Source organism: Panthera leo, chromosome B2, assembly GCF_018350215.1.
Source record: "Panthera leo isolate Ple1 chromosome B2, P.leo_Ple1_pat1.1, whole genome shotgun sequence".
Classification (NCBI taxonomy): Eukaryota; Metazoa; Chordata; class Mammalia; order Carnivora; family Felidae; genus Panthera; species Panthera leo.
Window position 1 is genome coordinate 115,940,614 of NC_056683.1, and position 18,543 is coordinate 115,959,156.

The 18,543-nt window shown below is 34.5% G+C and overlaps 1 protein-coding gene across 4 annotated transcripts in view; it reads left to right on the top strand.

The window, feature by feature from the left end:
* LAMA2 (laminin subunit alpha 2) overlaps positions 1–18,543 on the top strand; it is a 609,036-nt gene that overhangs the window by 243,641 nt on the left and 346,852 nt on the right. For all 4 annotated transcript variants that reach the window (XM_042939791.1, XM_042939793.1, XM_042939792.1 and 1 more), the window contains 4 exons: positions 573–662; positions 2,023–2,140; positions 8,136–8,314; positions 14,213–14,312. In XM_042939791.1, coding sequence (XP_042795725.1) covers positions 573–662; positions 2,023–2,140; positions 8,136–8,314; positions 14,213–14,312 — 487 coding nt within the window. The remainder of the gene's footprint in view (positions 1–572; positions 663–2,022; positions 2,141–8,135; positions 8,315–14,212; positions 14,313–18,543) is intronic.

Sequence of the window (18,543 nt, forward strand, 5' to 3'; positions counted from 1 at the left end):
TGAAAAAAGCAAATGTTGCACTCATAGAAATTACTCCTTAAAGTTTGTTAAATCAATCCTGTAGTTCATTACCTTCTATTTCATCTTAATGTGGTTAAGACATATTTTGTTCTGAGCATGATTTCCTCTAAGTATGTTGAGTTTCTTCAAATCCGTCAAGTAAAACAGTCCACATGTGACTAATGATCACCGAGTTTCCTATTATGGCAACAAGGGAGATTTTCTTTCACAAAACTACATAAACCCATTTTTATGAGGAATTATTGTAATTACCACCTCCCCCCCAACCCTGGCATAACAACTTGCTGTCAAATAATAAATACTCCAGCATAGACTTTGTATGTCTGTGGGAAAGAAATTTTTTAAATGGCCGCCAAACATAAATGAAAGGCATTCTTTCTCTGGGTTATGATAACAGTTACTTGATACCTTTTGTGAGCCCTCTGTCCTTCTCTCTTGCTTCCAACGAAAGATAAAAGCAGAAAGTCAAGTTTTTAAGTGAATGTTCCCTTTTGTTACTTACACCTTGCAGTCAGCTTAACAGGATTTCTCCCTGGATTGCTTTTTTGCAGTATTACTACTCGGTCAAGGATATTTCGGTCGGAGGGATGTGCATCTGCTACGGTCATGCCAGGGCTTGTCCACTTGATCCAGTGACAAATGTATGTATATTTATAGGATGCTTAGCAAAATGAAACTCTCAACTGTAAAATGCTTCATGAGACACTTTGCCGATAGGGATGCTGTGAATGGGAGTCAGGTCCCCACTTAGGCGGTGTAACAGAGAGTCATGCCAGGGTGAAATCGAGCCGGCAGTTAGGATGATAGACTTTGAAGTCAGCCATCACAGTATCAAAAAACAGATTAGTTTTTTTTCCCAAAAAGTCTCCAAAACTGGTCTATCTATTTTGAAACCTCTCTAGCTATGACAGCCTGCTGTATGATTTAGATTTAAAGAACGCCTGCCATCAATCAACCAGACCATTTCTTTTAAAGGTTTTCATCAAAAAAATTAATGCAAACATGAAAACTGCGCATGGAAGTAAATATGAATGGCCGTGGAACAGGGGGCTAAGGTGGGGCAGGAGCAATACAGAGAGGGACTGAAGAACGTATTCAAGAGTGTGATGGAACTGCCAAGTCAGAAAATGCTAGAATGCTCTTGGCTTGGATTTTTCATTAATGCCAATGTATTAAGTAAGTACAACCTCAAAAGATGAATGAACATCTATTTTTCTCGGCCATAAGCTGGCGAAAGGCAAAATCATCTATTATATATTATATGGAAGAAACATATAGAGTAGTAAGATCAGTGAACATAGTTACCTATGTATAGTTTTTTTTCTTCTAAAACTGTAATACAAATGGTATTTCTCTCAAAGCTGGTTTTCTACTGCATCATAGTGTTACTTGCTAGGGAAGGTTCAAATGCCCTGGCATATTTTTCTGGCAAGGTTGTGGTACGGCTTTTCTGCAGGTGTGGGTGTTGTCGATCATGTGAACTGATGAGCAGTGTTTCCCACGCTGTGTGAGCCCACAAGGCAGCCTTACAGGACCAGTTCCACATGATGCATTGAGACTGTACTCAGAACACACACAGGAAGGAGATTCAGTCCTGGGACATTAGATTTCTATGATGCCCTTTGATGCCTATGAACCTATTCTCCTCTTCCCACACCCCCAAATGTTAACAGTACTTTGCATCCCAAACCAGAAAACCTGCAGATCTCAGGAATCATAGAAGGGGTTTTAGTCTTCAAGACCATTCTCAATTGGGCCTCTCTGCTCTCTTCTAAACCTGAGCCCAGTGATTCCAGTACTAGCCTGAACCTCCTTAGGCTGGTGTTGATCAAATATATCCACTCCCAAGTCTGGCACCTCTTTCCAGACTGACATGAGTTTCACATTTTGGTACATGGTCTCAAAGTTTTCTTTTCTCTTCTTTCTATCTTTTGGGAAAAACCCTTCATTTATGGCTCTCAAAATTATTAAAATTATGCTTTGCCCCCAATTTCTGACCAGAAATCCCGCTGTGAATGTGAGCATAATACATGTGGGGATAGCTGTGATCAGTGCTGTCCAGGATTCCATCAGAAACCTTGGAGAGCTGGCACTTTTCTGACTAAAACTGAATGCGAAGGTATGTTCCTGAGAATTCAGCAATTTATGTGGTTCTTCCTTTTCTGGTATGCAGGTAATATAAACATGTGGTGATTTTAGGTAAGTGCCTGTTTCCAGTTTAGATGTTTTATCTAGGGCAATAGCTGGTAGGCTCCTTTACCCTGCTGTTTTAGTTCCTCAGTTTTTGTTTGTTTGTTTTTTTTTTTTTTTAATTTGACGAAACTTACCAAATGCCTATGACTTTACCACTGTGTGGACATAATGAGAAATAGATAAAAGCATAGTAAAAGCATAGTGTACACTTACCATCATCAGGATAGATCTCTAGCTTATCCACACACATATACACACCCCTCCGTGACTGACCTTGAACAATGTGGAGGTTAGGAAGCTGACACCCCACAACCAAAAATTTTTGTATAACTGAATCTCCAGAAATTTAATCATGAATAGCCTACTTGATCAGAAACCTTACCAATAACACAATTAACACATATTTGGTATGGTATATGTATTATATACTCCCTTCTTACGATATTATCTAACCTGTTCTTAATTTTTTTTTGTATTTCTAGGCTATATGGCTCATTTGTGAATATTTTCAAATTGTCACACATTTCCAAAAAAAAATTCCAATATATTTAACTGAAAAAAATACACATATAAGTAGACCCGTGCAGTTCAAATCCGTATTGTTCAAGGGTCAACTATGTACACACACACACACACACACACACACACACATACACATGCACACACGCAAACACACACACACACTCCTCAAAATGCAAATAAGCATTCAGCAAAACCTACAGTCTATGGGGACTAGTTTTCTAAATGTGTTTATATGTTTACAAAATGATTCTGGAACCAGTATAGCTCCAGCTTTTTCTGCCTTCTTCCTTTGTAGCTCCCCGCCCTAGTAAATAGCTTTTGAATACCAATCATCTAGTAAATGGAGAAAAACCAAAGGGGAGAGATTATACCTTACTGGTTAGACCTATATTATTACCTAAAAAAACAAAACAAAACAAAACAAAACAAAACCACTCTGGTTCATTAGTTACACCTCTTAAAGGGTGATGTTTGGGTGCAGTAGCTGGGAAGAATATGAGAATAAAAGGTAACAGAGAAGACAAGGAAACAAATTCATAGAAATAGAATATTTATTTTAATAGTAATAATAAATATTTTAAATGTATGGTTTCTCATTAATAACAGTATAAAATACTAGAATTAGAAATGGCACCAGTGATAATCATTAGCATAAACTATGCTGTAGCAATTATGGGACAGTGACAACCAAGAAAAAAGCCAGTAATGAAAAATAGTAAAACTGGCTGTGCAAACATGTGTCAACAAATATTCATTAATACTTTAATATTATCACTTTTGAAGGTAACCCATATGTCTAGGTTTTATTCAGAAGGGAAATACCCAAGAACTGTAACACATGACTTTTAGCCTAATACTGCCAACTGGCCCGTGACAGGGATGCTAGAGAAACCTGTGTTTCTGGAAATCTGCACAGGCCAAGATGGGACCTAAAAACAAAGTCTTGTGCTGAGCTATAAATCTAAACCATCCATGAAGCCCAATTCAATTGAATTCAAATATTAATATCTTAGTGAGCCCTAATCACATGTTTTCAGTTCCATAGGTATACAACGCCCCCCCCAAACAGGCTTGGTAGACCTTTAAGCTAATACCAACTTTGTATTTTTATAGAAAAAAAAAACTTTACCATAATGTATCATGTATAAGACATAGTAGGTCCTTAAAACTATTGAATCATAGTAAACTTTAATCATAAAATTCCCTAACCATAAAATTTTAAGATTCTGCATATACTATCCATGTCGAGTCCCTCCATTTTCTGTACTCGCCTTTTTTTGCATTTTGATTTGTGTCGCCCTGCTTGTGAAGATATTTTGGTTTAGAAATCACCCATCTTTACTGAATTATATCTGCAGAAACGTGCCACCACCACTCACTGTGGTAAAAGGGGCATCCTGTGGCCCAGCCATTGTTTACTTCATATATCTCCTCCCCCATTCCTTGACAATCCCTCGGATTCTCCACATCTTCTCCCAGTGAGAGCAGACATTCATCCCTAAGAGTGAATTTAAGTGAAATACCACTCATAGTCTCAAACTTCTTTAAATTTAATCATGTTCCTCTTCTGTTGGTGGAATAAAAGCAATCACAAGAAGGGATAGCATGGGAGAGGGTTTCTTCCTGTTGCCCCTGACATTCTCTTGCACAGTTATAACTACATAATGTTAGATGGTTCTGTAAAATCCTTTACCCCTCCCCACTTGTGTATACATGTTTAAACAAGAAAACAAAAAGTGTAGCTTAAATTTGGTAGCAGCAGGGATGGACAAAGCAACACAAAAGCAGATTGCCACTTGTTACATTTTTTAAATAGTGGCTGTCTGAAACAATAACCTTTTTCTTGTGGGACAGATGGGAGGTGGTATTTCCAAGCTTAAAGAAATGTTTCTCTTTTTTCCCCACAAATTAACAATAGGAGTCCAAATCACAAAACCTCGCATAGATACTGTGTTTTTGGTAATGTGTGCGTTCCTAAAAGCTGATATGAAAAATTTTCTTTTCCAAGTTGAACCGTGCTCCAATCACCTTAATATGCAGAAAAATCCTTCGGTAACATGACAAATCCTTCTAAAAGATGAATAATTACCTACTAATTCATTCGAGTTTGATTTGGATTTTCATCAATCTGGCTCATTTGAAGCAGGATATATCTTTAGAGAGCAAAGAATATTTCTTCCATTGCTAAGCCTGTACTAAAGACTGTTTCCATCACGTGTCTTGGATGTTCTGTGAAATAGCAAACCGCTGATCGCAGAGTGAAAAATTGCTCTTTGTGAGTAGGTACTATCCACATTCTCTGAGGCTATAAATGGGGAGCTGCACAGGTGGGGGGCCATTTAAACAGCAACCAGGGCTGTAGGCAGAGGGCCCTTGCTGCATGGCATGTGAAAAGAAGGACTCCCAAACATCAGTGTTTTACCTACACTGGCTCATGTTTATAAATGCTAAATCTAAATTCTTTTTTTTTTTTTTAATTTTTTTTTTTTTTTCAACGTCTTTTATTTATTTTTTTTGGGACAGAGACAGAGCATGAACGGGGGAGGGGCAGAGAGAGAGGGAGACACAGAATCGGAAACAGGCTCCAGGCTCTGAGCCATCAGCCCAGAGCCTGACGCGGGGCTCGAACTCACGGACCGCGAGATCGTGACCTGGCTGAAGTCGGACGCTTAACCGACTGCGCCACCCAGGCGCCCCTATAAATGCTAAATCTAAATGACGTGAGAATCGATTTCCATTCCTCCATATTTCCCTCTACTTACACTGGAAGCAGAATCTTGACCGTTTCTTCCAATATATTGTTACAACAGGATTTGTAAGAATTCTTGTGTATTGTCTGAAAGATATAAAACTGCTTATAATGCCTAGTGATTTACATTTATGACTATAGTTTCCCTATAATAAAGTTTGAAAACTTTCCATCAGTATGGCAAGAAAACTCTGTTCTAAATCAAGAGTCAACAGACTGGGGAAGGTATTTGCTACAAACATGACAAGGATATAATATTCTTACCATATTAAGGCAGCTTCTATAGAATAAGAAGAAAATTCAATACAGCGGTTAAAAATGGGCAACGATTAGAACAGGGATTCCTCAGGAAAAGAAGAGACTTATAACCCTACAGAGGTTACCCCACTTATTCATAATTAAAGAAGTACCAATTAAAACAATGAAAATACTCTTTTTAACTCATCAAAGTGTTCATTTATTCGCTCAACAAATACTCAAATGTTTACTATGTCCAGGAACTGACCTAAGAGGGTTGATTGTACATAGTGTTGGTAAGGCTATGGTTAAACTGTTTATCATGTATGTTGAACAGAGAGTAATTTGGCAGCATTTTTGGAGGGACATTTTTCAAGTTAATTGAAGTTAAAATTGGCCTAGAAATGATACTTGTAGGCACTTAGTCTATAGATGTAGCCACTTGGCCATACAGAGAACATCATGATTCTGTCATTAGTACACAATTGCTACTGCTACTAACATTTATGCAGCTGAGTATTTCCTATGGCTCAGGCATTCCAACAGGTGTTTTGCTTTATCACAACAACCCTAAGAGGGAAGCACTAAAATAACACCAAGATTTCAATTTTCTCTTCAGAGTCACTCAACTGGCAAATGGGAAGCAGTCTGACACGAGAACCCCCCACTTCTCCCTGACTTCTTTGTTCTCCCAGGATGTACTCAGTGTTACTTATCACAGAGAAATCTGGAAACAGTGTAACTGCCCATTAATAGGGATCTGATAAGCATCCCATTCAAGAAGTATCCTGTGCAGCCTTGGGGAAAACATGCTAATAGAGAAAGAGCTATGGTATTTAGTGTTAGTAAAATTTGGAAATAGTTCAGAACAGTATATAAATGTCTCCCGTGTGGAAAAAAAAATAAAGGATTGAGTTATGTGCCCCACACATGAGCCTGCATACACACATATACTGCCCCCCCCCCCATCCCACCAAACACACATATATGTGGAAATCCATGCAGGAACACCAAAGAAATTCAGGATCTGAGGAAGGAGATTCTGCATAAGATATCTTTTTCCCTAGTTCACATCCTAAAATAAATTTTACCCATCTTATAAAGCCTTACCCAGTCTTTCTGAGGGAGCGATTTTTTCACGTTTCTGAACTCCTATGCTGAAGATGAGGAGGATCAAAGGGAGGGGGGTGGGCAGGAAAATCAATTAAGAACTTATTTACAAGGCATTATGCTAATGATTCGACAGGCATTTTCTCACTTAATGCTTTTAAATATCCCTGTCTGGTATTTACTATTGACCTCTCTGTGTTTATGGAAACTGAGCCATTGTGAAATTAAGAAGTTCCCTACATCACATGAGTACTAAGTACTAGAGATCCAAGACTGGTGCAAGACTGTGTGATCTCAGCCACTAAGCAAACCAGCTCACATTCAGTCCTGATTACTTGGCACTTATCATATATTTTATATCTCTTATCAGATATAACAAAAGGATTTGTGCCAGTGGTTAGCCCTGTGGACTTGGAGCCTGACTTCAGAGTGGGGTTAACAGGACTGATTGGGTTACCTTTTTTTTTTTTTTTTTTTTTTTTTAAGATTTTATTTTTAAGTAATCTCCACACCCAATGCAGGGCTCAAACTCACAACCTCCAGATCAAGAGTCACGTGGTCTACCAGCTGAACCATCCAGGCACCCCTGATTTGGTTACCTTTTATAATTATTTCACTTCTCTTTGTCTCAGTTCCTAATAAATGGAAAGTGGTTAATGTAAGTCCCTAACTCATAAAGCTATTTTGAGAATTAAAATCAGTGGTAATAAATATAAGACACTTAGAACAGAACATAGCATATAAAACCCCCAAGTTTTAGTTATTAGAAGTACAAAAAAGGAACGATAGGAGTCCTGAGTGCCCTTTTTCACCCATAGGATCTACCACCTGGAGATTCACATATAATAATTAACCAGTGCAGATTACCTGGATATTAACAATTCACCACCACAGTTCAATAATTCATTGTTTACCATAATAGGAAATTGTGGGTTTAACCATATGAAATTTCAGTTTTGTAAGATAAAGTCAGTCAAATATTGGCAGTTTCATATGATTCAGCTTAATTTATATTGTTTTATAAATTAAACATATAACTTGTAATTTATAAGTTTATTAAACATATAATTTATAAACATATAAATTAAACATGTTCCATTAAAATGTGAATTTATTAATATATTCAGTAAATCCAAAAACTTTCTAGATACTTTTGTACTGATTATATATATATATATATATATATATACACACAATATAATTTCTCATTGAGAATAAAAATCTATTGTGTAACGGCAAATGATTTTTGAATACATCTGAAACCTGAAATTAATGTTTATAAATTTATTTTTCTCTAATGCAGCATGCAATTGTCATGGGAAAGCTGAAGAATGCTATTATGATGAAAATGTTGCCAGAAGAAATCTGAGTTTAAATATACATGGAAAGTACATTGGAGGGGGTGTGTGCCTGAATTGTACCCAAAATACTGCTGGTATAAACTGTGAGACATGCATTGATGGCTTCTTCAGACCCAAAGGGGTAAAGCATACTTTTTCTTTCATGAAGTGTTATTTCTGGCTTTTTCATACAGAGGTGTATCATACAGAAAAATAATTTTGAAAACTTCTTTGAACAGTTGGACTGCAAGTTCTAAGAGGTGACTAGGAATGTGTCAAAAGGGAAACCATGATATAAAACATTTCCATCTTTCTGGAAAGTTCCATGGTACCCCATTCCAGTCAATCCTCACTCATTGGCAAACTCTGTTTTGATTTTTAAAACATAACTTAGTTTTGCCTTGTAGTGAATTTCATAATTTGAAATAAACTACATACTGTTTTGTGTTCCTTCTTTCCCTCAGTATAACATTTAAAGATTTATCTGTAGTGTGTGTGCATCGATAGTTCTTTTTTAGAAAAAAATCACTGACTCTGATGAGTATTTTTTTGCATGAATGTACTGCAATTTTTAATCCATTCCGTTTGTGGCTGTTAGTGTCATTTTCAGTTTTTGGCTAGCCCCTACAAAACACTGCTTAAAGGAAATAAAACCTATTCACAGAAAGACATATTTTATGTAAGTCTTTTTGGGTCCTGTTTGATTTACCTTGCTTGCATAAACATTTAGGACTAGAATACTTGCTTTAGAGGATATTTTTATGTTTGATTTTGTAAGAAACTGCTAACATTTTACCAAATTAGTAACAGTATTTTACATGGTCACCAAAAATGTCTGTGAGCTCTAGTTATTCTATATCATCTCTAATGTTTGGTGTTGGCTATCTTTATGAAGTAGCTATTCTAGTGGACACAGTGAGTGTGGCAAGTAGGTATTTGGCAATCGCTAAATCATTCCCATTGATGCTTTGTGCTACCACAGATCTTCTCTTATGAATTTACAGCAGATCATATTTTGTATTTAATTTTCAGATTAAGTGCTTATTGGCTATTCCTAGATTTTCTGTTACGAAGTATTCCTTCGAGCCAAGATATGTTTGTTTTTGTTTTTGTTTTTGTTTTTTAATTCTAGAAACTTTACAATTTTAGCTTTTAGATCTATGGCCCATCTCAAGCAAATATTTGAGTGTGACATAAAATAATGATGGGGATCTACATGGTTAAACTGTTGTTTCAGAACCTTTATTTTTAAACTTCTTTTTCTCCTTTAAATTGCTTTGAGACATTTGTTGCAAATCATGTGGTTTGATCATGTGAATAAATTACTGTGGGTCAATTTCTAGAGCTCTAGTTCTGTCTCATGGATTTATATGTCCATCCTTGTGTTAATAGCACACTATCTCAATTACTTTAGCTTTAACAAATCTAGAAATCAGAAATGTACATACACCAACTTTATTCTTCCTTTTGAGGAATGTTTTGGACACAATAGTTTTTATATATTCCCGTACAATTTTTTTCCCCATACAATTTTAGAATGAACCTGTCAATACAGAAATATTAGTTGGGATTGTTGTATAGAATGTAAATACAAATATGGAAGAACTAACAGTAACAATATTGAGTCTTGTAATCAATGAATATAGTATATCTTTTGACTTGTTAAAATGTTTTTAAATTATTCACAGCAGTGTTTACAGTATAGAGAACTTGGATGTATTTTGTTAAATCTCAGTATATTTATGTATTATTATAAAAATAATTATAAAATTATTTAATGTTATTAGCAAGATTTTCAAATATTGGTGTTATATCCTATATCTAAGTTCCTTTATTAGTCTGGTAGTTTAAATCAGATTATTTAAAAGTATACACATAAACAATCATGTTTATGTATATAAATCTCTTCCTTCTTTTGAAATCTTTATGTCAGTGTGTATATTGTGTCTTTAATTGTCTGATTTCAAGGCATTTTCTTTATATTCGCATTTTATTTTATTTTTTTTTAATTTTTTTTTTCAACGTTTATTTTATTTTTGGGACAGAGAGAGACAGAGCATGAACGGGGGAGGGACAGAGAGAGAGGGAGACACAGAATCGGAAACAGGCTCCAGGCTCCGAGCCATCAGCCCAGAGCCCGACGCGGGGCTCGAACTCACGGACCGTGAGATCGTGACCTGGCTGAAGTCGGATGCTTTAACCGACTGCGCCACCCAGGTGCCCCTATATTCGCATTTTAGTAGTTAGTTCATGTATTGGCAAACTGTGGACCCTAGATTAAATTTGGCCCATGGCCAATTTTTCCATATCCTACAAGCAAAGAATGTTTTTTACATTTAAAATGTTTGTTAAGGGGTGACTGGGTGGCTCAGTAGGTTAAGGATCTGGCTCTTAATTTCACCTCAGGTCATGATCTCAAGGAGCGTGAGTTTGAGCCCCATGTTAGTCTCTACACTGACAGTAGAGAACCTGCTTAGGATTCTCTCTTTCCCTCTCTCTCTGCCCCTCCCCTGTTCGCACACACTCACTCTCTCAAATAAATAAACATTTTTATAAAATAAATGTTTGTTAAAAGAAGGGGAAGGTGGGGTGAAAAAGGGAAGAGAAGGAGAAGGAAAGAAGGGTTTTTGAAAAAGGAGAAGATGAAAAAGAACAAGATTAAGAAAAAGAATAACAAGAATAAGATGTGTAAGAACTAGAAGGAAGAAGGGAGAAGGAGGAAGCAGAGAAGGAGAATGGAAAGAAACAGAGACCTCCTATTTGAGCTCTACTATCCCTTTTCCTTTTGAAACTCCAACTATAACACACATCAGGTTCCCTGACTGTGTCCCATATGTTACTGAGGCTGTGCTAATGAAACAAACAAACAATTCCTTTCTTCATCCTTCAGATTGAATAATTTCTATTTATTTGTACTACTTTACCCCCCGACATCACTAATCTATTGTAAAGAAACCTGGTTAATTTTTCATTGAGATATTTTACTTCTCAGCTTTCTATCATCTTATTTTTTTATAGTTTCCATTTCTCTGCTGAAATATTCCATGCTTCACTTATTTATAAACATTATTTCCTTTATGTTCTTGGTCATATATACAGTACCTATATAAGTCCTTCCAAACTAATTTCAATACCTCACAGTCTGCTTTTATTGACTGCTTTTTTTCTTGAAAAAACTTTCTTCTTTCTTCTCTTTCTTCTTATGTCTAGGGATTTATGATTTGTACAACACATTCTGGATGATACAATGTAGAGACATGATTCTATTATCTTCCTCTGAAGATTTCTGAATTTGGTTCTAATTGGTAGTAAACATACTGACTGATTGCTATGAAATTGTAGAGACTTACTTTTACACTGTGATATGGCAGATGAACCGAAAGCTCAAGGTGGTTATCTAATCTTCCTAACCTGGTTGACAACTCCAATGTCTGTTTCCTTTATGGTATGCAGACCTAAAAACTCATGCACATCATTGAGCTTTCCAGCGGTTACTTTCAACTGGACTTGTTGGAGTCTCCTGAATGGATGTATGAGTAAGGGATCACTTAAGCCTTTGAGGAATGTTGGTATGCAGATTTTGCTCCCCATCTCTGAGCATAGATTTCAGCTAATATGTTTTTTTTCTTTCAAACCTCAAATTCTTCCAAGTTCTGCCTGATTTTGATTAATTTCCCAGGACCTCAAATATTTTACTTTTACATTTCGTCCAGAATTAATATTTGTTATCTGAGAATACATTGGACCACACAAGATAGTCTGCCGTTATCAACTGTGGAGACTTCAAGGTTTTTGTTTTTGTTTTTGTTTTTTTAATATGAAATATAATTTATTGTCAAATTGGTTTCCATACAACACCCAGTGCTCATCCCAGCAGGTGTCCTCCTTGATGCCCATCACCCACTTTCCCCTCTCCCCCAGCTTCAAGTTTTTATTACAAGTCAGTTAAGTGAATCTAAGCCTAGATTATGGTATTTTAATACTTATAAAAATACTTATGCTACTGCATATGTTAAAAAATTCCATTCTCTAAAAAGCCTAATATTTGGGTAGAAGTCTATTTGTCTTTTATAAAGATATAGGACACAGATTTTTTTTTTGCATGGGTTTTACAGCTAAATAACATCTCTACAATTTTTTAAAAGTTATTGTCCTAAAATCTCATTTAAGGTTTATTTACTAAATACACATATTTAATAGTTAAATATAATGTAATGTTTAGTTTGAGAACTAATTAGTAATCTGAATTATTACTTTAATTAAATTAAAAAGCACGTGTAAAGTAGATATATTTACAGAATCTCATATGTTGGTAGGATTCCTTGTCAGCAATCTGATTCAGGCAGATTTCTCCAATTACCACAAAGAGGGATAATAAATTAGGAGTCTTTTATTTACTCAAGTTCATCATTAAAATCATAAACCACATTTATAACAGCCAAGATCTTATTCAAAAGAAATTTTTTGTCCACAGAGGGTTTTTGTTTTTGTTTTTGTTTTATATTTTGTTTTCATGTCTTAGTGTTTTGTTTTGTTTTGTTTTCCTTGGGAAAAAGCCCTTCTCCCAAGCCTACTCTAGAATTTCTACTCATAGTTCAAGCTTCAGTCTAAATGTCACTTCTGTGAAACATTGTTGACTTCTTTGTGTTATCGCTCCCTCCTCTTTTGTGCCACAATGCTCTGTATGTCTATTTTATCACTTGGCACCTTGTATTTAATCAGTGTCTTCCAAGCCTGTTATCCTTGTAAGCTTGTTTAAGACAAAGACCTGGCCTTACCTATCTGTGCTTTGCATAGTGCTTACTTCATAATGGGCAATAAATAAATGTGTCCTAAATGATTGATATTTTATCCGGCATGTAAATAACTCTCTAGTTATGACACTTTGATTTATATTAGTAAACAAGTTTACATTTATAAATGAAGCATAGATATATACATATGTAAATGCTATATTTTATGGGTGAAATATATATACCTATATGAATAGACCTATAATATATAGAGTGAGACACATATACACAGAGCGCATGTGCACAGTATTTCAGTATATATACCATAGGCAAATTATTGTTATTTTTTTCTTTATCCTATTGCATCTGGAGAATAAATGCTGTAATTAGAGCATATTATCACAGTCTAGGTTTGTTTAATTAAAATATTTTAGCATTAAAACTAGTTGTATTGAATATTTAACATATCTGAGGAATCTTATGAGATCCTTTATATGTTATTCTTTTTAATTTTAGTTTAATAACATCACTATAGTTGCTATTGTTATCCTCCTATCACAAGAAGTAAATAAGTTGCAAGAAGCCACATAGCCGGTAGAGCCACGCTGAGATATGAACTCACATTTCTCAATTGTGGAGGAAAAGAAATTGTTTCCCTTGTGGCTATGCTGCCTCTCCGGGAAACCAAATGTTTAATTTGAGTACTTAATATTGTCCTTTTGTCAGCACCAAATATACATTTCTATTTAATCATATCATGATCAACATGATAAAAGCTCCTAAAAAATAAATTTGGGGTGAAATTACAAATTATGAAGTATGTTGTAAGAAAAAAACCCACAAGAAAAAACCCAGAACAAACAAACAAAAAAATCTATCGGAAGGATTTTATTGCAGAATGTATATTAGAGACCATCAGGCAAATACTGTTATTTTTGTTTGTTATAATAATGATACTGGGATTGCAAAAGAGATGCAGCCTGAAATCTATGGGAATTAAAAGACTATCTACAATTTTCTTTAAAAACTTCAGCAAAGAATGAAAACGAACTCCTATGGCAAAATCTTGATAATTGCTGAATTTAGGATATGGATGTTTATTGTACTTCTTTTTACTTTTGTGTATCCATTTAGAAAAAAGGGATTTTAAAAATTGCAAACATATATTAAAGATAATTTCTTATGTTATTTTCTCAATATAATTTATTACTATGTATTATTAAATTTATTTTGTCCTTAAAATTTGCTGAATTGAAAATAATTGTTTTTATTACACATGATTAAGAGGCTTTTAATATTCTTCTTAGGTGTCTCCTAATTATCCACGACCATGCCAGCCATGCCATTGTGATCCAATTGGTTCCTTAAATGAAGTCTGTGTGAAGGATGAAAAACGTGCTCGGCGAGGTGAGATAGATCTCAGAGGGCCATTTTGATAAAAGGACAACCATAAGCCAGATATGATAATTTTTAGGGTAACATTTTGCAATAAATTTTATGTGCTTAATAATTTTGTTCTTGGGGCACTTAGGTGGCTCAGTTGGTTAAGTGTCTGACTCTTGATTTCATTTCAGCTCAGGTCATGATCTCATTGTTTGTGAGTTCAAGCCTGTGTTGGGCTCTGCGCTGATAGCATGGAGCCTTCTTGGGATTCTCTGTTTCCCTCTTTCTCTGACGCACCCCCACTCACAATCTCTCTTTCTCTCTCTCTTTCTCAAAAATAAATAAACATTTAAAAAGTAATGATAATAATTTTATTCTCGTATCTATCAGTGTTCTCTCCAGGAAACATTTTTTTTTTAATTTATCTCAATCATTCTTTTCCTGTAAACTAATTATAATTAATTATAATTCTTTAAAAGAAAAAAGTTGAATAATTTTTTTTGCATTATATACATATATATGCATTCATATATACATATTTACATGTCTAGGCATATATATCTTCTGGTCAATCAGAAATCTTGATATATGTAATTTTTAAATGTTGTTTATTGAATTGGTCTGTAGTTTCCATGGTTTTCAGCGTGAAATGACAGCATTTGCTGAGGGATGTGTGTGCTGCAATGGGAGGAGAGAACAGACAGCACATCCTGAGATGTAGTCAATAGTATAGAAAGCAAAGCTAAAAATAGGCAGTAGTCATGAGTTAAAGAAGGGAAAGAGGCTGACCCGAATTTAAGCCAAATGCTTTCATTGAGGATTGAAATTCATGATGAACTCCAAACACTGAAGAATCAAATGTCAAAATAACTCCTTAATGTGAAATGTTTAGGAGCTATTTCCAAGAGAGTTGCTTGCCAAAGTTTAGTAGAACATTAGGAAATATCTGAAACACTTTCTTTATATTCTTAAGAATGGATTCTTCTCTTCTTAGGAAAGACTAAAATAAATTATGGCTACAATATAGGTTCCTGCCCCCGCCCCCGACATTGGGTTTCAAGTTCAAAGATTGGCAATGTTTCTTTGGCACAGTTTAGATTACCTGCTCTCTTTATAAAACTGTAGGATTATCAGTGTAAGCCCTACAGTCTTAAAAGATTAAAATACTGATTATTTAAAATCTCAAATGGTGAGCTATTGAGGTCTTTTTTCATTTTATGGCCCCTTATCTTTTTGTAGTAACAACTAAATTATGTTATTTTCAGTAATATCATTTAGCTTTTTTCTATACTTTTTAAAGAAGTATATTATTTGTGGAGAAGTGATAAAAATAGAAAAGTAGAAAAATAAGTGTATAATGCAGTGGTAATTCATCATAAATACTCTTATGAAAATGTTTGTGTTAACTTCACATAATGAGTTTTTCCCCAAACCACTGAGAATTTCTCTGAAATCTGGGTTAAGCACTCGAATAGTACATCATTATCTGGATAACCATAATTTATTTACCCACTCAACTTTACATAGATATTAAGATTGTTTCTAATTTTGTTTATTGTAACCAATGCTTCAGTGAAGATTTTTGTGTATAAATATTTTTCAATTAGGGGTGCCTGGGTGGCTTAGTCAGTTAAGCATCTGACTCTTGATTTCCACTCACGTCATGATTTCACGGCTTGTGAGTTTGAGCCCTTCATCAGTCTCTGTGCTGATGGCTCAGAGCCTGTTTGGGATTCTCTCTTTCCTCCTTTCTCTCTGTCCCTCCCCTACTTGCACTTTCTCCCTGTCTCTCTCGCAAAAATAAATAAACATTAAACAAATTTTTTTTTCAATTATTATGAAAACAATACATAGTAAAAATGAGATTTTGATGATAAGGAAGAGAATAAAATAAATAGCAATAGCATCCTCTTCAATTTATTCATCCCCCATCTCGTTTACAAATTTAATCACACTGAGACATTTCTTCTACTAAGTTCTTCTGGAAGAACTTATCTTACAAACAATATCTAAATAATATTCTTAGCATTTTCATCACCATTAAATACTGCCTATTGACTCTCCATCTTAAAAGACAAATGTTTTGGGGCCCCTGGTTGACTCAGTTAGTTAAGCGTCGACTTCAGCTCAGGTCATGATCTCATGGTTTGTGAAATTGAGCCCCTCATCGGGCTCTGTGCTGACAGCTCAGAGACTGGAGCCTGCTTCACATTCTGTGTCTCCCTCTCTCTCAGTCCCTTCCCCACTCTCACTCTTTCTTCCTCTCAAAAATAAATAAACATTAAATGTTTTTTTAATTAAAAGAAAAGACAAATATTTCATTTATGCCACCTCCTTCCTTCTCTCCAGTATTCAGACATTTTTTATTATGTATTTCATCTTTGGTATCTTTATCATATTACATAAAAGCTTAAATCACTATTTCATGATCCATTAAATTTAAACTAATCTATTTAATTGTTAGCTGTTATTATGTTTTTTTATGGTTATCTTTGCTAGATTTTGATACCAAGTTTTTACTAGCTTCATAGACTAAATTACATAGCTTTCCACATTTTTAAACTTTGAAAACACTCTGTAATAACTAACTGGTACCATAACTTTTTGTGGTAATTCTTTGATCATTTGTCCTCTTTTGATATATTTAATTATCTTTAAGGTTCTCTTTTTGCCTTACTTTCTTTTTCTTTATTTTTCAAATCTTCCTTCTTTCCTATAGTGGTCATATTGTTTTTTTTCTTTTTTTATTATTACATGAATTAAATTTTAATTTGTGTACATTATTTTCTAAGAATGTAAGTATGTAAGCTTAAAAGTTTACTTTAAGCAACTGTTTTTTCTATATCCCATAAACATTGTTAAATTTCTTTCTCACAGCTGTTATATTCTATTTAGAAAATTATTTAATCTGCAATTGAAGTCTTGATTTTTTCTTTTACCCAAGAGTTATAAGGAGAAATATTTATTTATTAACTTTTAGAGTGATTGAATTTTGATTAAGATTCTATTAACATGTTGATGTTTAGAATTAATGTAATACTAATTTATTATGACATATGTTATGAATGTAGAAGTATTAATTTATGTTAAGAAAACAAGACTGATAATTTCTGCTTTGGGAAATTGAAACTTTCTATAGTTAGTTAATGAGAAGCTACAATAGGTATTTATAACCATATAATGTGTAATTCAACAATAGATTATTCACATTTTTCTATGTCTTTTTTTTTTTTTTCTAATCCATCTGCAAATATTTGAAGTGGGTAGGTTAATATTCTTAGCCAGTGATTTTTGGCCAGTTTCTTTTTGAGCCCCCAAATCTTCTGTTGTCTATATATTTTTGTACTTAAAATCAGTGCTTCTATGGTGTATAAATATAACTTAATGTGTTTTTTATTGCATCTTCATCAGTGTAAAATGAAAGCTTGTCCTAATGAATCTATTTTAATTGAATTCTACTTTGGCCATTACTAACACTACAACTGTTTTTACATTTCTGTATGCTTTCCTAATGTAGATTAACATTCTTTCACTTTTAATATTTCTTATCATTTTATGTATCTCTTCTGAACATTACACACATGTAATTTTTATTTTTAATTTTTTAATGTTTTATTTTATTATTTTTGGGAGACACAGAGAGACAGAGCATGAGCAGGGGAGGGGCTGAGAGAGAAGGAGATACAGAATGTAAAGCAGGCTCCAGGCTCTGAGACATGAGCACAGAGCCCAATGAGGGATTTTAACTCACAAACCGTGAGATCATGACCTGAGCCGACGTCGGCCATTTAACCAACAGAGCCATCCAGGCGCCCCCATACACATAGTTTTAATATCAGCAGTAAGACCATGAAATTTACACATGGTTGGCGTGTGGGTCTGACAGTCTTTCTGTCCTTCTGTGTGCTTTCACATTGTAACATTTCTTTGCTTGCTTTTCCCCTCCTTTCCTTTTTTGAGTGGGCTATATTTTATCGATTTGCTCTTATATTTTTCCAGATTCTGAAAGTCAGAAACTTGTATTTACTCATCTGTATTTTTCTATTTTCTAATCAAAGACAAGAATAAAAATTGTCTTCTGCATTTCTCTATTTAAAAAGAAAAAGTAAATTTAAACTGCTTTCATGCCCCTCCTCCCTTACCCTCAAAATGTCTATTCACATGAACTCTCAGTCTTTTTGTTTTGTTATACTCAGTTATGTCATACTTAGATTATTGGGTTTTTTTTATTTTTGGTTTAAGTATATTTTTGCTC